Below are 22,671 nucleotides of genomic sequence, written 5' to 3'. Positions count from 1 at the left end.
TGTTGTGAGGATAAAATGGAAGGAGGGGAAACGATGTGGGGTTTTTTTGCATTTGTGTGTATGCATTTGCCTGGAAATCCTGGCCGACTTCTGGCAACTCCTAGTGGGGCTTGGACATTTCAGAGAAGTGGCTTGTTATTGCCTGCCTCTGCATACTGGCCCTGGTATTCCTTGGAGGTCTCCCATCCAAGTACTTGCCAGGGTTGGCTCTGCTTAGTTTTTTTTTTTTTTTTTAACTTTATTTTTACCAAGTTTTTCAAAACATTACATAGATCATCATATTAAGTTTTTCATCTTTTCAGAGTTGTCAGTCCATAATTTACATCCTAATACAATTGGGAAGGTTCACCTTCTCATTAAATTCAAGGTTAATTTGTTTGACGTTCTATCCAATCGTATACTCTGCTTAGCTTCTGAGATGTGCTGAGACTGGGCTTGCCTGGGCTATCCAGGGCAGGGCACCAGGAGAACAATGTTGGAAGCCACTCTGGCTCCCCATTAAGGAAAAAACTAGGCTCTAAATAAAGCACCTGCTCTACCTCTGAGCTATGGCCCGTTTCCCAAATAAGCATTTAAGGCTATATGTTATCTTAAGGTTTAGGGGGAAAGGACCTAGCATGTATAAACATCCTCAATGCCAAGTTGGAGCAACCCCATTGCAGGTATGTAGGGTTTTTTTCAAAACGTCTCCAGTAGTGCAGGATATCTGAAGGATTCCTGCTTTTGTGTCTGGGGAGACGGCTGGGTCCGTCATCATGCAGAATTTTAAGTGGAACTCCTCCACCTGAGTTTGGAAAATGTTAACAATCAATATTTTTCTCCGTTCCAGGACTCAAAACCATCCCCACAGCCACTGGGCGGCGTCTGCTGGTATCAGGCTGGTGGGGGCTTGTGCGGCACCCCAACTATCTGGGGGACCTCATCATGGCTTTTGCTTGGTCCCTGCCCTGCGGTAAGTGGGAATCAGAAACCTCTAGGGAGCTGCTAAAACAAGGTCATCGGTGTGGTGTAATGGTTACGCTGGGATCTGGAAGACCCAGGTTCTAAACCCGCTGTGCCACAGACACTTGCTGGGTGACCTTGGGCCAATCACACACACTCCCATTCTTACCTAACTCTTAGGGCTGTTGTTTGGAGCATAAAATGGAGGCGGGGAGAGAAATAGTATAAGCTGCTTTTGGTTCCCCCCCCCTTAGTAATTATACCAAAAGTAGGGTATAAATGTCTCAAGGTATTTATTGATTCAGTTGGGTTAACCGTGTTGGTCTGAAGTAGCAGAATAAAGTTTGAGTCCAGCAGGACCTTTAAGACCCAAAAAAGTTTTATTCTGGGTATAAGCTTTCACATCCACAAACAATGAAGTGTGTATGCACATGAAAACCAGGCCAGAATAAAACTTTGTTGGTCTTAAAGGTGCCGCTGAACTCAGGACTTTGTCCTGTATTTACTTACTTCATTTATACCCTACCTTTCTCCGCAATGGGGACCCAAAGCAGCTTACACCATTCTTCTGTTTTATCCTCGCAACAAGCCTGTGAGGTAGGATCAGCTGAGGGAGGGAGGGAATGGCCCAGGGTCACTCAGCAGGCTTCCGTGGCAAAGTATGGATTCAAACCTGGATCTCCTAAATCCTAATCCAACACTGTAGCCGCTACACCTCACTGGCTTTCATAAATAAAATGGGTTGGGATGGATTGCTGCGTCCTTCCCACTTCCTGTCACTCTTGTTCCAAACCACATATATTTATTCCCCCAGGAGAATGCACAAATCCTGTTGCCTGAAAAACAAAAAGGAGAGAGGGACTCCTAGTCCTGGGCTGGATAACATTGGGTTGGATCCAGACTGCATTTCCCAGTGGCAGAATGGAACTTTCGTGCCTTCTTCTTTCCACTCCAGCCCACCCCCCCCAGTCTCCCAAAAATGCTGCTCCTGGGGAACAAGAGACCCTGAGGAATGTCGTGGGGGGGGGGGTCTGTGGCAGGAAGCAGGAGTTAGCAGAAATTTCCAGTTTACTGTGGATCTAACCTGTTGTTATAGTTCCTATGAGTATTTTATAAATTCCTCTAAGTGCTCATAAAATGTACTTTGGGATTGTTGCAGTTTAACGTTGTACAGATCTAGGATTTTCATCCTTAGAACCATCTCCCTTCCTTATTAAATTTGGTAGCCCACTCTGTGGGACAATTCTATTGGGGCAATGGTAGAGGTCCACCGGTTTGCCTGTTTTCTGTCTCAGTGGTCACCTGTCTCTTTCCCAGGCATCAGCCACATCCTGCCTTATTTCTACGTCCTCTACTTTACCTTGCTTCTGATCCACCGGGAGGCCAGGGACGAGCACCAGTGCCTGAGGAAGTACGGCCTGGCCTGGCAGGAGTACTGCCGCCGAGTCCCTTACCGGATCTTCCCATACCTTTACTGAGTCGCTGCTTGGCTGGTTAGCCCTCTAATCACATTGACAACACACATCCATCACCTCCCTTCTGGGTGGCTACAGGGAAGCTCGCACCAAAACGGCCTGGTTGCACAAGACAAAGAGGGGCCACTGTCTTCGCAGGGTCCCACAGCAGCCGCATAGAACCCCTGCCGGTCTGTTTCCAGATATCTGAGCATTGTTTCCACGGAATGAAAGACCATTGCCTTCACAGCCAAGATGGCTGACTCCGCCCATGGAAAAATCCACATTTCCCAGTCAGACATTGTGAGACTACTTGCATCTGGAAATTACCATTTTTTTAAACCAAACCTGAATATGTACATATCTAACCCATAGATGGCTCATGGACAGGGCTGGGTAGACCCTGTGCCCATCACAAAATATTCTAACCTTACAAAGAAACACATTCTATGACTGGAATTAGTTTATGCAGATGTGTTAGTTTTTATATCATTGGGTCTGCTCCTGGAACTCAAGGACAAGGGAAAGGAACTCTACTGAAGTATTGGTAACATTACAAGTCCTCTTCCGGCCTCTCTCTGCCTTGTAAGACTTCGGAAAGTATCAGTTTGCAAGTTCTGAAACCAGAAGGAAACTTTTTTTAAATCAAAAAAGAAAGTAAAGCTTCCTAGGATGCAGTTTCTGCAGCAGATACCACCCAAGTTGTGTAGAAGACAGACCACTATCGCTACGAAACATGAAATATTGTGAATTTAATTTAGGAAAGTTAAAACCATCTAACAGCTTTTGAACTATAAATGTCAAGAAATTCTTAGTGAGAAAGGAAAATCACTGAAAAAGCTGGATCATGAATGCTTGTGTTAGCTTGATGTCTGCGGACTAGATTTAACTAGCATCCATTTTGATAATGCAACTAGAGTTTTGGCTATAATAATGAGCTTTTGCCATTAAAATACTACATTTCTTAGCTACCCTCAGAAGGCAAGGAGGACGCTTGTGCAACTTCTGGAGTCCTCCTGATGAGGAAAAAGAGAGAATTTTAACAAATTGTTTTCAGAATGATTTGCCAGGTTTTCTGGTGTTGTAGCCAGAAAAATTATTTGCAGAAAATGTATGCCATTTTATTTGAATCACCTTGTACACATGGAAGAACTCAGAGCTCCCAAAGGAAATGCTGAACGGTCGGAGGGGGGGCACAAGGATCTGCAACATGATGTTTGGGCGCATGGCAGGACAGTCTTTTGGCAGTGCTGACACTAACTCAAATATGATCTAGCTGGAGGAGGAAAGGGGTTTGCTTACTTACTGAAGAGGGCCAGGCTGGGTGAGGAATAACAGGCTTATTACCTTGGGAGTTTTTTGAGGGGAAAGGGGGGAAGAGTAATTTATTTGAATAAAGAATGTATTAAACATCTATTGGATATGGGAATCTCTTTTTTCCCAGACCTTCCAGTAACATTATGGCAGGGAGATAGTGAAGAGGCAGACTTAGAGCACCCTCTCCAACATTTCACTGATGAAAACAAGGGACATATTTAAAACACTCCTCTTCACACAAAAACAATCACTGCTCTAGCCCATTATCACAGATGGCTAAGGAATTTACTCTGGTCGCTTTATACTTTATACGCTTTATATTGCTCTGCAATAGTATGTTCTCTGCTGAATTAAAAGCCAAGGCGACCCTGATCTTCTAGTTAATAGCAAACTAGAAAAATCCAATTGTCCTACACAACCAGCAAAATATATCTAACAACCTGAGAGCAGAAATGCTAGCTCAGACCAAAGGTCAATCTAGGACAGGATTGTGTTTCCAACAGGGGTTAGTCAGATGCCCCAGAGGAACCCAAAGCCCCCATCCCACTTTAGACAGGAAACACCTCAAAGCAGGGGCCTTTTTAATAATTGGGGGGGGGGAGAACACAGATGCCATTTAGCCGTTTTTAAGGTGCGCTCTCAAGTTCATCATCTGACTGCCATTCAGTCTGCTGTTGATACACCTACTAATTTCTTGCAACCAGAGAGGCTTCATTGGGTTAAAAGGAATCCAGAAAGAAAACGGCCTGGCAAGCAAGCTGATAGTTTATTACAACCCTGCTCCCCATCTCTCTCAAAACCCCAGCCATGCCCTCTCTCAAGGTATTCTCTTCCCTGGGAGAAGGAGTGCTAATCCATTCCACTTGGGCATCTGTGCTTGCGACTAATCCAGAATTCAGTCCCATCCACAGGGCACTGAGTCTGTTTCTGGCTCCGACCCTCATCCAGCAGGTCTCCAGGAGGGAGGACCCCCTCCCCACCCAAGGCCAGCTGGTGTACCAGTTCCAAGACTCCAGTGGCACTGAGTCTGTTTCTGGCTCCGACCCTAATCCAGCAGTTCTCCAGGAGGGAGGACCCTCTCCCCACCCAAGGCCAGCTCGTGTACCAGTTCCAAGACTCCAGCCTAGCCCTTCAGTCCAATTCTTCTATCAAGGTCTTTTTGGGTGGAGGCACTTTGGCCCCCCACATCTTCTCCAGATCCTGGGTGACAGCCCCCACCTCCTTGATGGAGTCCAGATGGGCCTTGTATTCTCTCTGCACCTCCAGGGCCAGGAGGGTTAACGCCCCTTCGTTATCCTTCACCCAGGACAAAAGGAAGTCGCACTTCTTCTTTGCTGTGTACAGCCTGGATTGATCCCCGGCGGGCACCCGCCTCCTCCCCTTGCTCAGCAGCCGGGAGAGGTGGGCGAGGGCAGCCAAGCTATACCCCTTTTGCCTGGCTTGGCATTCCCCCATTAAGATCTGGGCCACCGCCGCCATCACCCCGGCGTTCCCCAGGAGGCATTCGGGGTATCGCCCCACAGTTATGGCTTGCAGGGCCGCCTGCAGGGCCTCTGCCGTGGACCCGAAGCCCTGCTTGGCCCCCAGCGCCCCCGAGACGTCCAGAACCGTCTCGCAGAATTCCGGGAGCAGCTGGGCCTCCTCCGCCTCGCCGTTGTAAAGCGCCAGGGAATAGGCATAGGCGTACAGCACGTTGGGCACCTGGAAGCGGACCAGGGGCGAGACGGGCGAACGGGTCAGGCTGCTCAGGGGGGGGATGACGACGGGCACCGGAGGCACGGAGGTCGAGGCATCCGCCGGCTGTGCAGGGCTCTGGGTGCTTGCGGAGATCTCTCGCAGAGGCCCCGGAGTCTGAGACTGCTGCAAGGCTTCAGTGCACGGGGAGGGCTGCGGTTGCTGCAAGGGGGCGTGGAGGGTCTCGGGGACCGCGACGGCCTCCCCCAGTTCCTGAATCAGCGCTGCAGCACGGCCGCTCCCCGTCCACCAAGGCTTCCAAGGGGGCAAGAGGGCCGAGATCTCTCCGGTGTTCAGCAACCGCTGGAAACGCTTTCTTTGGTCCGGGCTCAGTTGCTCCCACAGCGCTTCGGACTCCACCTGCTCCAACCCGGGATCGAGGCCTAGCTGGAGGTCCGCATCCCCGGGCTCGCGTAGCTCCTGCAGGCGGAGGAGGGCCTCCTTTAGACGGCGTTGGGAGGCCGGATCCTCCCGCTGGCCCTGGAGGTGTATTTGTAACTCCCGGCGCTGGAAGAGCTGGGCGCAGGAGCCGTGTTCCTGGTAGCACGGCACGGAGCAAAAACGCAGGTGGCAGCGCGGGCAGATGTAGGGCGCCCTCTTGGCCAGGCACAGCTCACAGCAAGGGTCGGAAGAGGGACTCGAACTTTCGGCTTCCATCGTCGGGAACACATGCTCGAGGAATCCGAGAGAGTTCGGGAATTTCCGTCAGTTGTCGGTCATTTCCGTTTCTGAAAAGGCCTCGCCTTCGTTTTTACTCGGGCAATTCCGGTCCTTGTCGAGTGGGCCAAGCCGAGCTCGCGACTGTGAGAAGACCCGAGCCGGGAAGGGCAAAGGAGCCTCCGGAGTGCAGGGGCGCTGCCCCACGCCCAAACGGCCAGAGTCGGGAGATAAAGGAGCGAGGCCAAGAGGGGTGGAGAAGTACTTTATAAAGGGCAGGGACGCTGAGGTCGGGGAGCAAAGTTTGAGTTAGGTGAAACCTTGGAGAGCAACTAAATTTTATTCAAAGCGCAAGGTTTCATGTACAAAACACACTTCTTCAGACAAAACTGGAATAAAATCTCAAAAGCTCCTTACAGGAAAAGAGTGGGGAGTAAGCCCTTAGGAGAGAGGCCACTCAGAGCCCAGATGCCTATTGGAATGGGTGGCCAGTAGTTTAAATGGAAGGCAGCAAATTACCACATAAATGCAAGAGAACAGATGTGAGAAATTTAGAGTCCAGTGGCACCTTTGTTGTAGGCACATTTTATGAACCACTTTGTACTCTGCCACTGCCTAACAGGTTTAACTTAGTAGGTATACTTAGCACTTCCATAATACAGATGATTCTAACATCATGGATGTATTCAGGTATTAACTTTCGTTCATTTGTGACTGTTGTTTGAATGCAAGCTGGGAAGAAGGCTGAAATGTTGATACACAGTTATGCTACCCATGACCTTGCTCGTTCTGGCCAGCTACAACTGCACATGTTTCTGATGTCAGTTAGCCTAGCTAGAATGAAGAACAGTAAGCACTCTGTAACCATATCATATAGATACAACATGCAGCTTCATAGCTTCTGAAAGAAAAGTGTATTGTTCTGTTAGGTGTGTACCGTTCTGTTAGGAAAAGAAGAACTCTGCCTGGGAACAACCACCCCCCCCCGTCTTAACCCAATGGGAAATAGGTGATGAAATTTGACAATGCTTGATGGAACCAATAATTCTGTTTTATTTCTCTGATGTAATGTGAAGTATAAAACCCTATGTCTCCCATTGTAACCTTAGGGAGAGCTGTGGGTACTCACGGGTTCAAAACCTTGTTGTGCCTGTACTTTTCCTCCTTTATTAATAAAGTTTTAAAGTTTGGATTCTCCTCTACAAGACTGCCGAGTGCTTTCTCAAATTGGGCTGGGGAAGCACCACCTGTGACAGAGTTTCTGTCTTACACCTTTAAGACCAACAAAGTTTATGTTGGTCTTAAAGGTGTCACTGGACCAGCACAGCTGACCAGATGTGAGAATGAAACTGGAAGAATGCGCTGGAGTCTGGAGCAGCAAGGAGGAGGGCAGGGAGACTCAGCAAGCCGGTGGAAGGGAGAGGTGAAGGAACCCTCCCTCCTCGGCCATTCTGAGACCGGCAGACTGTCAGGGGAGGAGTAGCCAGCCATGGCAGAAGGGGGCAAAGGGGCGGCCTGTCCATGCTGTCATGCATACCCACACACACTCCTTGCTCTTATTTATAGCCCACCTATCTCAGGGAGGCACAAAGCAGATTAAAAAACGTGAAAACCTCCCAAAAACAATGCAGTAGGATCAGGATGAAAGAACTGGGAAATTGTGCAACTAAAAATTGTCTAAGGCCACAATACCACAATCAAGAAAAGGGGTTACAAAGGTCGAGGATGCTGTAGGAAAAAGAGGGAAGCAATACACAGAATGGCCTGACCCCAGGCTAGCCCAATCCGCTCCTATCCCAGAAGCTAAACCAGGTCAGCCCTGGCAAGTATTTGGACTGGAAACCTCCAAGGAATACTACGGTTATGAGGCAGAGGCAGGCAATGGCAAACTACCTCTGAAAACTCTACCGGATTACCATAAATCAGCTGTGACTTGAGGGCACTTTCCATCACCAATACATAAACATCCCAATAAACTACAATACTGTTCCTTACAGAAGCAATCAGTTAACCTGCTCCTTTATATTAGCATATATACCCTCAGAAAGTCCCTCCTGAAGATTTGTTTTGCACATTCTGTGAAATGACAGAAGTAATAATAAGTACAGGGACCTTTTTGACCACCTCTGGCAGGCAACAGGAAGTTCATAAGAACTTGGATCAGGCCAAAGGCCCATCCAGTCCAAAACTCTGTATCACACAGTGGCCAGAAATACCAGTGTCATCAGGAGGTCCACCAGTGGGGCCAGGACATTAGAAGCCTTCCCACTGTTGACCCCCCCCCCCCAAGCACCAAGAAGACAGAGCATCACTTGCCCCAGACTGAGAGTTCCTATCTATAACTTGTGGCTAATAGCCACTGATGGACCTCTGCTCCATATGCTTATCTAATTCCCTTTTGAAGCCGTCCATGCTTGTAGCCGCCACCACTTCCTGTGGCAGTGAATTCCAAGTGTTAATCACTCTTTGGGTGAAGAAGTACTTCCTTTTATCCGCTCTAACCCGACCACTCAGCAATTTCATGGAGTGCCCACCAGTTATTGTATTGTGATAAAGGGAGAAAAGTACCTCTTTCTCTACCTGCTCTATCCCATGCATAATCTTATAAACTTCAATCATGTCACCCCTCAGTCATCGTCTCTCCAAGCTAGAGCCCTAAGTGCTTTAACCTTTCCTCATAGGGAAAGTGTTCCAACCCTTTTATCATTTGAGTTGCCCTTTTCTGCACTTTTTCCAAAGCTATATTATCCTTTTTAAGGTGTGACGACCAGAACTGCACACAGTATTCCAAATGAGGTCGCACTATTGATTTATATAGGGGCATTATGATACTGGCTGATCTGTTTTCAATACCCTTCCTAATAATCCCCAGCATAGCATTGGCCTTCTTTATTGCAGTCACACACTGTCTCGACATTTTCAGTGAGTTATCCACTACAACTCCAAGATCTCTCTCTTGCTCAGTCTCTGCCAGTTCAGACCCCATCAATGTGTATTTATATTTAAGATTTTTGGCTCCAATGTGTAGCACCTTGCACTTGGCCACATTGAACCCAATTTGCCATGTTGACGCCCACTTGCCCATCCTTGACAGATCCCTTTGGAGTGCCTCACAATCCTCCCTGGTTTTCACCACCCTGAACAACTTCATATCATTCACTGCTTACTCCCAACTCCAAATCATTAATGAACAAGTTAAAAAGCAGTGGACCAAGTACTGATCCCTGCAGTACCCCACTGCTTACCACCCTCCTCCACTGAGAAAATTGCCCATTTATACTCTCTCTTGTTTTCTATTAAATAGCCAGTTTTTGATCCATAAAAGGACTTTTCCTTTTATCCCATGATTTTTGAGATTACTTAGGAGCCTTTGATAAGGAACTTTATCAAAAGCTTTCTGGAAGTCAAGGTAAACAATATCTATTGGATCCCCCTTGTCCACATGTTTGTTCACCCCCTCAAAGAACACTAACAGGTTAGTGAGACAAGATCTTTCCTTACAGAACCCATGCTGAGTCTGCCTCAATAGGTTTTGTTCATCTATGTGCCTACTAATTCTTTCCTTAATAATGGTTTCCACCAATTTACCTGGTATCGACGTCAGACTGACTGGCCTGTAATTTCCCGGATCTCCTCTGGAACCCTTTTTAAAGATGGGAGTGACATTAGCTACCTTCCAGTCCTCAGGAAGTTCCATTTTGCTTACAGGAAATACAAAGCCTTCAGTATTCAAAGGACTTTACAGACCCTAGCTTATAAGGTAGGCTGTTATGCCTGTCTTTCAGATAGGTAGCTGAGTAAGAGACCATGTCTTGCTTAGGAGCACCCAGTGAATTAATACCAAAGGCAAGATTTGAACCAGGGATCAACCTCATTATAGTTCATTGTTAGTCCCTATACACCAGACCAGTGGTCTACATTTAAAGCAGTACCTCAACTCCCCTCCACATCCTCTACAGACATCAGGCAAAAGGGGAGTGAAGCATACTGCATTTTTATCCTTATAAATCGGAAACCAAGGACCTGATTTTTTGGAGATATAGGCTGTACTACATTAGAATGCAAGTCAGGGTTAACACAACTGTATACTACCTAATACAACATAATCCCCTGCTGATAGCAAACTGGCACGAGATGCTACACATGGTCCCCGGTCACACTAGCGGGAAAAGCCACAGCAGAAATGCAGCTTTTTAGAGCCACAGCAAATTGAAGCACGGCATCAGGATCATACAGATCCCCCAAGCGGCGCCACATTTGCTCCCCGGCACAATCACATGCCAAGGGGGAAGTGATGGGACGAAGGGTGAGGCGAGGCAGCTGCGCAGTTTTGCGGATGCGGTGTGGCAGGGCCTCGCATACCATGGGATACGGGCGCGTCGGCGATCACACAGCCACCCATGCTGCGCGTTTCCCAGTAAGTAGTAGTCTTTTGCAGGTCTCTTTTAAATCCGCGTTTTTGGCCGGTAGCAATGGGTTGGGGGCGGGAGCGCGACACTTCCCAGATGTTAGCATCTAATCGCGCTGGTTTAATCCGCCCTCAACCCGTCCGTTTCGCAGGGCAAATCCTCCCGCGCGACCGGTGCCATGGCAAACTTAATTTTTCCTACCCACACCCTTCCACTAGGTTGAAGTGGTATAGCCAAAAAACTCTTCACATATCCAATGGATGCTTAAACGTGTACAACTGTATTTGGTCACATCCCTTTGCCCTCTTAACCTTTCCCTTCCTTCTTCATAAACCGCTTGCATTATGCTTAGACTGTGAAGCAGCACGCTGATGCTGAAGTTATGTTACAGGTCAAAGCCAGCACTGCACTTGTATAACAGGACAGAAGACCAAAGAACTTGCCTGTTTTAAATACTTCATTTAACATCTCGTTTTTGTGAACATAGTTAAAATGGCTGGTAAGGTTTATACATGCAGCCATTGAAGACTTCTACGTAACTTTAGAACCCCTCAACAGCATTTAGCCTTTTAAGGGGAAGGTTGATAACCAGGCAATTATAAAGACTTAAGCATCTTTTTGCTGGCTTCCCCAGTCGTGTGTTCTGCAGAGAAATTATTTCAAAATGGAAGAGTTTGACAACATAAAAATCCAAACAAATTATATATACACAACATTCTGAGACAATATACCCTTGAATACCAGATATTAGGATAAGCTATAAGGGAAGGGCTATTGTCCTCATTCCCTGCTTGTAGCCTTTCTGGGGGCATACGACTGGTCTCTGAAGAGGAGACTGGATTAGACAGCCCTTTTATCTGAACCAGCAGGACTCTCCTGTTCATGACTTACAGCTGTGATTATCTACAGCACTGACCCCAGATGGCACAAAGCATTTTTACACCTATTCCAAAGAGAAACCACACCAGGAGAATGGTCCAAGCAAATATCAGATTTATTAGGTAACTAGGTGCTATTTAGGAGTTGGCATTGGGACCCTTCTTCTTGCCGAAGCCTGGCACAACGTTGACAAAGCGGCGGTTGTACTGCATGCGCCTCTTAGCACGACCAGTCTTCTTTTTCTTCTTCTCTTGCTTTGCAACCTTGAGGGGGGGAAATAAACCAAGAAGGCATCAAGCCACAGGGCAGAAACCCTACAATCTGCCATAGCTCCTGGGGCTTTTTTAACCAGTTCGAGTAACCATTATTCTGACCCCACCGCCCATCCGCCAGTGGTTTTTTCCCTGCCAGTGTATATACCTAAGCCAGGAAAAGCTACAAACATTGGATTTCTGGCTGTCCTACAGCAGTTCACAAGTGCAGTCTTTAACTGGCAAGAGGCCTCAGCTTTGCCCACTGTGTAGAGTCACCACGCCACCAGTGAAACCTAGAACCCAGGTGAACAAAGAGTATTCTACATTAAGCTCCAAGTTGTGAAAACCATCTTTCAGTATGAAAGGAAGAAGCCCATGACTGCTGTTCTTCTACAATGTGCAGGAACATACACACAGAAAAAAGGACAAACCAGATCAGAAAGGAAGGAACTCTCCTGGAACTTGCCCTACTCTGTACAGCAGAGGCAAAGCCATGACCCGACTGCTCAGAAGGCAGCAATCACTCCATTAGTTGAGGGAAGGGAAATACTGAGCTGGGCAGGCGTAGGTGGTCTCTTCCCAAAAGCAGCTCAGCAGCAATTGCTTGAAAGCTACTGTGCTTGGCAGCGGGCCATCTGTGGCAGTCTCTCAAAAGCAGACTGAAGAAAGTGAAGAAATACGCCTCTCCCACCCACAAGGCCCATTTAAGTCATATCTGACTGTTACCTTAGGGGTCTGGCCTCTCACTTTGCCAGCACGAGCCAAGGAGCCGTGGACTTTGCCTGGGAAGAAAAGACAAAGACAGTGCAATGAAGGCCACTATTAGTGTGGTCAAAAAACCAGCTTAAGAAAACGTATTTTTAAAAATTGGTATGCTGAAGCCTTTAGTCCTCATTACTGAAATGTCACTTGTGCCCAAATGTTGAACACACAGCTGCTTCACAGCAAACAGACTACCGGCAAAGCCAGTTATTCCAAGAAAGGAAAAAAAACCCTTTGTTTTTGAGCCCACCATACCCTTGTACAGGGTCATGGTCCAGATTCTCTGGGGCAATTTGCAGCTCTGATCTTCTAATAAGCCCCCTTCCAATTCTTCCAAGTGAGCCACAGGACATCTGCCATTGCTTCATCTGCCCCAAGCAACTAGGACAGACTTAATGGAAAGCTTTTGTCCCATCTGCCTAAGATTTCACACTTACCACCCAGCATGCGAGCAGCAACCTCCACGGTTGTGAGGTCAGTGATACCACACTGGCCAATAATGGCATTATCTTCCAAGGGAGTCCCGCCCAAGAGAACCACCTGATCCTCAGGTGAAATGCCTTCCAAAGACTCGATGTGAGCCTAAGACAAAAGAAGTTCAGCATGAAAGGTCAAAACTGCACCAACATACTCATTAGCACAACAGCAAAAAGCAGGGATAGCAGCATGAAGCCCCCAGGCAAGCACACAAAAAAAACAGAGAGCAAAGCTTTAAGCAGCTCTTGCCCTATTAGCTCTCTAGTAGTCAATTCTCACTATGGAACTACACATTTGCATACAAAATACAAGTCATGAAATCCTCAACAGCCTTTTTTCAGGGGGGAAACAGCATTAAGAGGTGGGCATCTGCAGCAAAGACATGTTGAGGGGGCGTTTTCTGTCATGCTTCTAGCTGGGCTTCAGATGTGTGTCCAAGGGCCGAAACACATTTAAAACTTCCAGTGGGAAAACAGAAGGGGAGGTGGGGAGGGAGGAAAGCTGCAGCAAAAAGACAGCAAGCTGGGAAAGGGATCACCAATCTCACAGCCCACTTCTCTGTTCCAAACTGCCTCTCCCCAAGCATGTTTTTCCTCAGGAAAATGGCTTTGTTTCCGCTACTGCATTTTTACCCCAAGCACGGTTCTCCCCTCATCCTTTTTATCCGCATGAGGGACAGGTTAGGCAAGGAGAGGCCCAAGACCACCCAGCAATCTTAATGGTTGAGCAGCAATTCAGAACCTGCAGTTCTCGGTGAATCAAGCTGCTGGTAAAGAAGTGACCATATCAGAATTTCAAAGCCTCGCACAAATCACATATGTGGAATAAATCCTTCCCAGTGCTAAGTCTGGTACCTACAAGCAACACACAAAGGTAAACCTTCAAAACCGTATTTACTGAGAAGGCAAGTGAAAACTGAAATGCACAAAGATGACAGGGCTCACTTCTGGCTCCCCAGTGACACTGTGGCATCACACTGTCTGGAGGAGCTGCTTCCCCTGGGCTCACTGTAAGCAATGTTCCAATTTCCCCCCCAACTGAGCAGAGCACCTCACATCCTGCTGTAATCTTAAAATGGGCAATGGGCAGTGCAAGACCCTGTGGAGTTCCACACTGCTGCTAAGCGGGGTTTCCTTTCTTATTGAGCAGCCACTCACGCACACTGACTGTAAGCCTCATTAAAGATAGCAACAACCCCAGATATCATGTCAGCTTCTCTTAGTTGTTCCATCACCAAGACACATTGCATCTGGAAAAGTTTCTTTTTTTAATTTGTTGTAAACTGCCACGACGGTTTGATTAAAAGGCAGGATATAAGACTTCAAGCACAAAGAATAAGATGGAGGGAGACAGATTGGAGCACAACAAGGCAGGTGAACAATTCCTTACCTTTAGGTGAGCAACAGTTTCTTGCCCAGACACCTCAAGGGTGTGCAGATTCTGTGCACGAATGAAGAGCTGCATGGTTCCTGCTGTACTGAGGAAGAGCAGTGAGATTAAGACTTTACTCTCTAAAGAACAGAGTCCAGCCCAGAAGGACCATCCTGGACACTGCTCGTGCCAGAGGCAAGAACCACATTTCTCCAAATGTTCAGTGCCATCAACTTGACCAGGACCAGCCTCTCTAAACTTGGGGGGAAATCAGCTGACTGATCTGTTCTGCACGCTAGGGTAGTGTAGAGAGAAAGAAAAATCCTGTTTTTGCATTCTAAGAGTGAGAAGAAATCTACTCCCAACCCTCCTCCAGGGACTGAGGATTCTTATCCCTTATCTTTTTTTATCCTTCCTATCAATACCTTTGCAGAATCAGAATCCCCGCTCTCCAAAAAACCCGCTTCCCATCTCTCCCACTGATCCACCAAAGAGCACAGGAGTCCTCTCCTTTAAGGGGTTAGTGATTTTATTAAAGTTGGTTTTTATTGTTGTGAGTTTTATATATTGTAATCCACCCTGAGACCACAAGTGGGAAGGGCAGGATAGAAATAAAATAAATAAATAAAACCTCATCTCCTCACCACTACCCTGAAACAGAACGCATGTGTCTGAGCTCTTACTGGATTCACCTTCAAAAACCTCGGAAGCCTCAAACCCCTGGAAGAAACCAGAACCCTCTTCCCTTCACCACGATAGTTACAGTTTACTCCCCCCCCTCTTCCCAAGATTTAAACAAACAATTCATGCCCAGTTGGACCCCAACTCTTGATTCCTCCAAAATAAACCGCAGCCAGGAGTTCTGGCTTTTAACTTCCAGCACCCTCCCCTCAAAACATCCTGGCTCACCAGCAATGTTCCCTCTAAGCTGCGGAGTCTTGTGAGCAGAAATTCTACTTTGTGAGCTACTGGCATTAAAGTTGTGAGCGAGCGATTTGGCTTCTGCATAAATTAGTTTGCTCTGGAGCCCTCCTTCCTGAGCTAAGACAAAAATGTGTGAGGCAGAGGCTAAAAAACTGTGAGCTAGCTCACACTAACTCAGCTTAGAGGGAAGACTGCTCACCAGTCGTCTTCCCCGTCCAAAAGAGAACCCGGGAGTCGCGATCCAGCTGGCCCTCGCCGCGCAAACTCAGGGATCCGCTTATTCTCAGCCCCCTCGGTGAAATTTGGGGAAAGAACCCGCAAACCCGCCTCCCTCCTTTTCGTCAAGCGAGTGGATCGTTCCAGTTCCCCTCAGCCACCCTCTTTTCAGCCCCTTCAGCCTCACCAGTCGCACGCCGTCCCAAGATGGAGACCGGAGAGAAAAGGAAACTTCCGGAACCCCGCGCACGCAGATAAGAGAAGTAAACGGGGAGGGCGGGGCTTTGCATACGCAGGCGCACTGAGGAAGCGTCCGCTCTCGTCTATGATTACGCACAATCTTCCTTCCTCTCCGTTCTCTCATGAACACAACTTGTCGGCTTGATGTCGTCATCAATCCGCGCAGCCATTTTTGCTGTAGAGGTACATAAAGACTAAAGGGACACGCCAACGTCTGGGGATTAAAGACTCAGAGCTCTCCTTTCCTACTCGTGTCTGATGAAGGGAGCGTTGACTGTCAAAGCTTAGACCTTGAAAATCTTGTTGGCCTGGTCTGTAAGGCTCTACTGGATTCGAATCTGTAGCCCCTTAGAGACCAAGAAGATTTTCAGGAGAGTCAAAGCAGCCTTCGTCAGACACATTCTCGAAAGCTTATACCTTGAAAATCTTGTTGATCTCTAAGGTGCTCCTGGTCTGTCTCACTGCTTTGCGTCTGTGTCATTGTGTCTGACGAAGTGTGCGTGCACACGAAAGCCTATACCTTGAATAAAACCTTGTTGGTCTTAAAAGTGCCACTGGACTCCAGCTTTGTTTCGCTGCTTTAAACCAACACGGCTACCCCTCCTGATTCTGTCCCACTGCAGACCGAGCTGGTTACCCTCTGAGACATACAGATAGACAAATACAGATAAAGAATTATTTTATAGCTTTTCACCACAGAAACTTTTAATGCCGAGAGACGCAATTCTTCTTTCATCACGGCCAGAGGTGGCTTCCAATTTTACCGGAAGTGTATATAATGTTTTACGCTCGCATTTTTCTATCTCTATGGTGCTCCCCCCCCCCCCGGTTCGTTCCCGGCGGCCACCGCGCGGAGGATCCGGGAGGGGGAAAGATGGCGGCCCTGGCGGTAGCGAGAGTTGGGCTGCGGAGGGCACGGGTGCTGGACGTACGAATGCAACGGCTGCTGTCTTTAGGAGCGGCCTATCTGGTAGGGGTCACTGGGGCGGGGGGAAGGCTTTGCATGGGACTGGGCAGATGTAGCTTGGTTTGGAGGACGCCGTAGACGAACCTGAGAAAGAAAGGGGGAAACACTAGTTTTCTAACGCCCAGGAATTCCTTTCCATGGTAGCGTTATCAAGATGGATAACCATGTCAGTCTGTCTGTAGGAATAGAAAAGAGCAAGAGTCCAGTAGCACCTTAAAGACTAACAAAACTTTCGTGAGTCACTGCTCACTTCTTCAGGTACAGCAGTGACTCATGGAAGCTCATTCCCTCACATATTTTGTTAGTCTTTAAGGTGCTACTGGACTCTTGCTCTTTTCTAATAGTAACTATATAGCAGGCAGAAATTTAGTAGTTTTTAGCATCTCTCCCCCTTCATCTTCTTGCCTTTTAAAAGAGTTATGCCAGCAAAAGAAACAAATGAAGAGGGTGGTAGTGATTACTATCTGTATACTGTACTGGGAACTACAGAGCATTATTTACAAGGTGTGTGTGTGTGTGTGTGTGTGTGTGTGTGTGTGAGAGAGAGAGAGAGAGAGAGAGAGAGAGAGAGAGAGAGAGAGAGAGAGAAGCATCGGCATATAAATGTTATAAATAAATACATTTTATTGTTATCCTCCCCTTCATCCAGTGAATTCAGAGTGGAATGTGTTGGTTGTGTATAGTATTTAAGAAAGTAGTAAGCTATAAATGTACATATTGAGAGAGCATAACAGTCAACACAGTGTTATTCGCAAAGCAGCATGGATGCCTGCCACCATATCTGAGAAGTTCAGAGTATGCCTGGCAGGTTCTGCAAAACTGCTTATAATGATCCTAATCCCAAAACTGCCTATCCAGAGACCCTCTGCAGCCCCTCTGGACTCCCTGAAAATGTGCATTCTAGTGTGTATTATGGCCACAGTTTCTTGTCCTCAGAAGCTTAAATGAGGTGCTCCCACCTTGTCAGGGACAAATTTTTGTGATGGAAAGCTTAAACAAATGAAGCTGTGTTAAACTGAATCAGACTATCAATATAAGTATTGTCTGCTTGGACTGTCGGTAGCTATGCAAGGTCTCAGGTAGAAGTCTTTTGCTTAAGGTGCTGTTTGACCCATTTAACAGGAGATGCTAGGGACTGAACCTGGGAACATCTGCATGGATAGCAAGTGTTCTGTCATTGTCATTCACATGTGAGCAGCACATGCCAAACAATGAAAGTTCTCCGTAGCCCACTGGAGCAAAAAAATAATTCTCAGTGGAGACATTGTGTGTTGACTGCAATCTCACTGTGTTTCAGAGCCAGGAGTCAGCTGAACCCAACCCTACAGGCCTAAAATATCCAGGGATTGTTGAATCTATTGAAGAATATAGATTTGTGGAGAGGCTTATACCTCCCTCCAGAGTACCTGAACCGCCCAAACATGACACATACCCCACCCCATCTGGGTGGAGGCCTCCACAAGGTAAATATGGTGGGACACTGGTTGGGAATGTAAGCATGACATGGACATGTATAGGTTATGTTTGGTAGAGTCTTGGACTAGTGTAGCTGCACCCTTAGACTGAATGCACATGTTATCTTCTGCTGGAACTAAGCAGGCCTGGCCTTGTAGGATTGCATTAATGGCCTGACATAGTAAATATGCAACTTTGAGTAATTCAGTTCTTCTTCCTTTGCCTCCTACCGCTCCAAACCACCTTTCTTCCTCATCCTTGATAGAACATCAAATGTTGCTGCTGAAACAAGATACACAAATTGAGGATTTAGTAGAGTGGCTAGTTGGAAAGAGGGCTTAGTAGTCAGTTGTACTGTGCAGAGCTAACTGTTCTTACATTGAGGTGGGCACTTAATCCCTCTAAGCTGTGGAGTCTTGTGAGCAAAAATTCTACTTTGTGAGGTACCGGCATTAAAGTTGTGAGCAAGCAATTTGGCTACTGCATAAATCAGTTTGCTCTTGAGCCATCCTTCCTGAGCTAAGACAAAAATGTGTGAGCCAGAGGCTAAAAAACTGTGAACTAGCTCACGTGAACTCATCTTAGAGGGAACACTAGTGGGCAGCAATGTTGGTCTAAAACAGTAGAACAAATTTTGAGTCCAGTGGCACTAAGACCAACAAAGGTTTATTCAAGGTATGGACTTTCATGTGAACGCACACTTCCTCAGATACATTGAAATGCAAGTTAACAGTTCATATATATATATATATATATATAGGCAGCTGTCTCTACATAGGTGAACAGCAAAGCTGTGAGGTTTAGCAAGGCTGTTGCATTCTGTGCTTTGAGTGGACGGTGTGTTACTTCCATCATAAGATTTGAATGAGAGCCAGAAACACTTTGTTCATGTTTCAGTTTTCTCTGCTTTCTTGTCAGATCCCCCTCCTGCCCTTCCTTATTTTGTACGGCGGTCCCGCATGCACAACATTCCTGTTTACAGAGAAACCACCCACGGCTGCAGAAAGATGACACTTATCAGGAAGGTTGAAGGTGATATTTGGGTAGGTGTTTGTCACCTCTTGGTGCTGTGATAGTAAAGGATGGTGAGCATAACAGCCCCCCGGCCCAGCATTTCAGCTGCTAGGTGGTAGATTTTCCCATCAAGAGTCAATTGTTGAAAGTCAGAAGGTCCACATAGATGGTAAACAGGGCAAGAGGTGTTTGTAATGGGTTTGTACTACTAAACAGCTGCATTGTTCCTGCCTGGCACTTGTAGCTCAGAAGAGATGGGATTCTTTAAATGAAGAGTATGTGAACTAGGTTTCTGAACTCCTCTCTCTTCCTTCTCTCCCACAGGCCCTTGAGAAGGAAGTGAAGGAATTCCTCACAGAGCTTTCTGGAAGGACACCAGCCACCCAAGTCAATGAAGTTGCCTGTTTCATTCGCATCAAGGGTTATTTTGACGAGGAACTGAAGGAGTGGCTGATGGACAAAGGTTTTTAAATAAAACAGACTTGGCAAAAGGGCCACTTGTTTGTCTTCCATGAAGAGCTGTTAACTGTGATGGGATTAAGCAAGAACATGGCAATATTTCACTTGCTTAAAGCATTTTATTAGCCACCTTTCTTCTTTATGGAGTTCAAGGTGGCTTACCATATAAAAAAATAGAGAACATAAAAATATACAAAATCATGATTTAGGAGTGCTTTAATGAAATATCCCCAATAATTTGGGGGAGGAGAGATCAAAAGCAGCCTTACTTTTTGGCTCGAGCCTCACTCTTACATTCTTGCAACGAGCTGCATATTCTAGAAACAGCTGTAGAGGTCTTCATTAAAGCTGCATGAGCAGTAATCTCTGTATACAGCAGGTACCTGAAGAAAGAAGGCCTTCCTGGCACTAAGCCTCTGAATCCCAGAGCTAGGAAGCAACATTGGGAAGGCCTCAGCCTCTATGCCCTGTTGGCTGTCCAGAGGAACTGGTTGGCCACTGTGTGAGACAGGATGCTGGACTTGATGGACCATTGGTCTGATCCAGCCGGGCTCTTATGTGGTCTTCTCACGGATACTTCCCCCCCTTATTAAATAATGCTGAATCTGACATACTGGTGTGATTTTGTAGAGGCAATTACTTATACCTTTGTTATTTGTGACAAAAGATCTGGGCTTGTTTAGATACAGCACAACCACCACTTCTTCTGTGACTTCTGGTCTTAGAGTCAGCTCATGTCTTTGGCACAGCTAACCAGCTGCAGACTGTGCCTTCTTAGTTTGAAAGAAGCAGTCGGCCAGCTTCCCAGCAAAGCTGGCTGTGACTTAATTCTGCATCTACAGCAACCTGAAACACGGTCAGTGAAGAGCATTGCTTTGGCTGTGACAGATGACAGAAATGTGAAGCCCGCAGGGCTTACCCAACATCAACCCAGTTTTTCTGCCTCTGCTGTCCACTTCCATTGGGCAGGGTTGACCGCTGCATGGCCAGAGTCAAGCCTGAACTGACTGTCAACAGTATTTGCTATAGAATTGAAGCATACCAATCAGTGGTTACATAGTGAGAAAATAAGGTTATTTTGAATTGTGTAATTCTACGTCCAGAATTCCGTAGCACTTGGGTACTTTTGTTGGCATATTTAATGTTGCCCTCTATTCTAAACAATAGTTAACAACTCTTAATTGGACTCAGTGTTTAAGCAAGGACCCAGCACAGTTTAGTTGGTTAAGAGTGATGGAATCTAATCTTGAGAACCGGGTTCGCTTCCCCACTCCTCCATATGAAGGCTGCTGGGTTCTCTCAGAACTCTCTCAGCCCCACCTACCTCTTAGGTGTCTGTTGTGGAGAGAGGAAGGGAGTGTGATGGTAAGCCCCGTTGAGACTCCTTGAGGTAGAGCAAAGTGGGGTATAAAAACCTTCAGAACAAAGAGGCCACAGGAACGCTATGACTAGGCAAGATGGAACATACTAGTTGACAGAGTAAAAGATTCAACATGAAGGTGGTGTTAAATGCAATTTTTAATATGTGCCCCTAGTATAACCTATTCTTAAAATTAGACAACCAACCCAACTACATATGATCTCCTTTTACAAACCCTTGGGAACACCGATGGCTTAAGCATTCTGAGTAGTACAGCTTTAAGGAGTTACGGCTTCCCTGCTGCTACCTCCCTCCAATGTCTACTGTAACAGTTTAAAAATACACAGGTTCTCTTTGGAAATGTAGGATTCCTGCGACAGATATTCAAGTAGAACTGGTCAGTCTTGCAGTGTAATACAGCTTTTGTTGATGGTAAATCAATATAGACCCAAATGCATGCACCACTTTTGAAGTTGTACTCAAAAGTAGATGTTCCTCTCACTGCTTTAAACAAGTTGTTGGGATGTTTAACATGGCTCAAAGACATCCTTATTTCCATCTCTGAAGACATGGAAATTAAACCTAATCAACATATTGTCAGTCACCTTTAAGAATCTGGTGCCTCATGATAGGTTAAACTGGGGAGTTGGGGGCATCTCATGCCAACAGGACTTGGACAGGGTGCTAGCCAAGATTTAGATATATGTGAGGGGGGGAGGATGTGTACAGAGAGGAATCCATCACTGGTAGTCCTCTTCCAAGATCTGGTACCTCGAGTCAAGGATAGTAGTACATGTGGGACATCACCCCTATGCAGTTTCCATGGTTATACTCATCCTGTTGGAACTGAATGACTGATACATTGAAGCCACAGATAAACCGTATCAGCCACTATCTGAGGGTCCCCCCTCCCCCCGGATCCCATATTATATCTCAATGGAAATCTAGAGGACACCTGTCAAGAATGAACTGATTTGCTGGAACAAAACCCCCAAATGTCCAACCCCAACAAAAAAATCCCAAGCTGCCCTTTGAAAAGGGACACACAACACTTCATAACAGCATTCCAAAATAAAAGTTACAAATGTTTTAATAAAATTAATTATAAGTTACAGTTTCATGGAACAGGAAACACCCTCCCATTCTCCAGCACTGAAGGTTCCACCGTGGAGAAAAAGCAAGGAGGAGCAGACACGTTGGCCCCACGTCTGATCCTGCCCGGCTCCTCCAGTCCAAGAACTTCCCAAAGAGGCAAATGTAGCTACATGACTGGCACAAACTGATCAGACAGGTCTGGCCCACCCTTTCCCTCACTGGAATGACAAAGCCCATGAGACAACAGTAAGACTGGAAAGGAAAGGGGGCTCACAAGCAGGGTAGGGGCCGGTGGTCCCAGGCACTCGGGTCACCAGGACCAAGGGACGCTGCCCAGCTGCTGCATGCAAAGAAGGGTGGGCTGTGTTGGAGGGAGATGGGAGCTTGTTTTGCAACCCAGCCTGTTAAGGCACTGATGATGGAGCAGAGCGCTTAGGGCACCCCCTTATTATTTATTACTGAAGGAGTGTACAGATTGGACACCAAACAAAATGACCCAACGCTGGCTGAAATGGGAGGTCGTGGTCGGGAAGACTAGTCCTTGGTGTGGTGCATCTGCATAGGCAGAGGAGGCAGCAGAGGTCACTCAAGGACAGCCATAAGGAGATGCAGCTCACAGAAGGCACTGCCATGGCGGCCACTGAGTCCACATTTGTTCTTGATGATGTTGCTGATGTTCTTCAGC

The 22,671-nt window shown here is 46.8% G+C and overlaps 5 protein-coding genes across 7 annotated transcripts in view; 2 read left to right on the top strand and 3 right to left on the bottom strand.

Annotated features, from left to right (window-relative positions):
* TM7SF2 (transmembrane 7 superfamily member 2) overlaps window positions 1-2,882 on the top strand; it is an 18,365-nt gene extending 15,483 nt beyond the window's left edge. For both annotated transcript variants that reach the window (XM_015410817.1, XM_015410818.1), the window contains 2 exons: window positions 830-952; window positions 2,260-2,882. In XM_015410817.1, the coding sequence (XP_015266303.1) occupies window positions 830-952; window positions 2,260-2,420 (284 nt within the window). In that variant the 3' untranslated portion in view covers window positions 2,421-2,882. The remainder of the gene's footprint in view (window positions 1-829; window positions 953-2,259) is intronic.
* Window positions 2,883-4,775: 1,893 nt separating this feature from the next.
* On the bottom strand, window positions 4,776-6,130 carry ZNHIT2 (zinc finger, HIT-type containing 2). Its single transcript, XM_015410830.1, has one exon. It carries the CDS (start codon window positions 6,102-6,104, stop codon window positions 4,845-4,847), a length of 1,260 nt encoding a protein of 419 aa, XP_015266316.1. The 5' UTR covers window positions 6,105-6,130; the 3' UTR covers window positions 4,776-4,844.
* A 5,354-nt stretch (window positions 6,131-11,484) lies between these two features.
* Window positions 11,485-15,674, bottom strand: FAU (Finkel-Biskis-Reilly murine sarcoma virus (FBR-MuSV) ubiquitously expressed). 2 transcript variants are annotated; one of them, XM_015410828.1, is made up of 5 exons: window positions 15,584-15,674; window positions 14,275-14,357; window positions 12,846-12,990; window positions 12,373-12,428; window positions 11,485-11,655 (listed from the first exon to the last, which is right to left on the bottom strand). In XM_015410828.1, exons 2-5 carry the CDS (start codon window positions 14,347-14,349, stop codon window positions 11,530-11,532), a joined length of 402 nt encoding a protein of 133 aa, XP_015266314.1. In that variant the 5' UTR covers window positions 14,350-14,357; window positions 15,584-15,674; the 3' UTR covers window positions 11,485-11,529. The 2 variants fall into 2 exon arrangements, with proteins under 2 accessions (XP_015266314.1, XP_015266315.1); XM_015410829.1 differs by having other exon boundaries at window positions 14,275-14,362; window positions 15,584-15,651.
* Window positions 15,675-16,499: 825 nt separating this feature from the next.
* Window positions 16,500-19,562, top strand: MRPL49 (mitochondrial ribosomal protein L49). The gene is made up of 4 exons (XM_015410834.1): window positions 16,500-16,606; window positions 17,901-18,066; window positions 18,977-19,101; window positions 19,397-19,562. Exons 1-4 carry the CDS (start codon window positions 16,511-16,513, stop codon window positions 19,541-19,543), a joined length of 534 nt encoding a protein of 177 aa, XP_015266320.1. The 5' UTR covers window positions 16,500-16,510; the 3' UTR covers window positions 19,544-19,562.
* Window positions 19,563-22,035: 2,473 nt separating this feature from the next.
* KATNB1 (katanin p80 (WD repeat containing) subunit B 1) overlaps window positions 22,036-22,671 on the bottom strand; it is a 23,166-nt gene continuing 22,530 nt past the window's right edge. The window contains exon 21 of the mRNA XM_015410795.1: window positions 22,036-22,664. Coding sequence (XP_015266281.1) covers window positions 22,569-22,664 — 96 coding nt within the window. The 3' untranslated portion in view covers window positions 22,036-22,568. The remainder of the gene's footprint in view (window positions 22,665-22,671) is intronic.

This window comes from Gekko japonicus, unplaced genomic scaffold (genome assembly GCF_001447785.1).
Source record: "Gekko japonicus isolate JY-2015 unplaced genomic scaffold, Gekko_japonicus_V1.1 scaffold42, whole genome shotgun sequence".
Classification (NCBI taxonomy): Eukaryota; Metazoa; Chordata; class Lepidosauria; order Squamata; family Gekkonidae; genus Gekko; species Gekko japonicus.
The sequence above is the reverse complement of the archived record's forward strand: the minus strand, read 5'-3'. Positions and strand labels throughout refer to the sequence as shown.

What these genes read in the sequence shown, in the direction of transcription:
- MRPL49 (XM_015410834.1), top strand. Translation starts at nt 16,511, where the DNA reads ATGGCGGCCCTGGCGGTAGCGAGAGTTGGGCTGCGGAGGGCACGGGTG. An exon ending in TGGGTGGAGGCCTCCACAAG is followed by an intron (nt 18,067 to 18,976) that starts GTAAATATGGTG and finishes CTTTCTTGTCAG; the next exon opens with ATCCCCCTCCTGCCCTTCCT. An exon ending in AGGTTGAAGGTGATATTTGG is followed by an intron (nt 19,102 to 19,396) that starts GTAGGTGTTTGT and finishes TCTCTCCCACAG; the next exon opens with GCCCTTGAGAAGGAAGTGAA.
- FAU (XM_015410828.1), bottom strand. Translation starts at nt 14,349, where the DNA reads ATGCAGCTCTTCATTCGTGCACAGAATCTGCACACCCTTGAGGTGTCT. An exon ending in AAACTGTTGCTCACCTAAAG is followed by an intron (nt 12,991 to 14,274) that starts GTAAGGAATTGT and finishes CTTTTGTCTTAG; the next exon opens with GCTCACATCGAGTCTTTGGA. An exon ending in TGAGAGGCCAGACCCCTAAG is followed by an intron (nt 11,656 to 12,372) that starts GTAACAGTCAGA and finishes CCCCCCCTCAAG; the next exon opens with GTTGCAAAGCAAGAGAAGAA.
- ZNHIT2 (XM_015410830.1), bottom strand. Translation starts at nt 6,104, where the DNA reads ATGGAAGCCGAAAGTTCGAGTCCCTCTTCCGACCCTTGCTGTGAGCTG.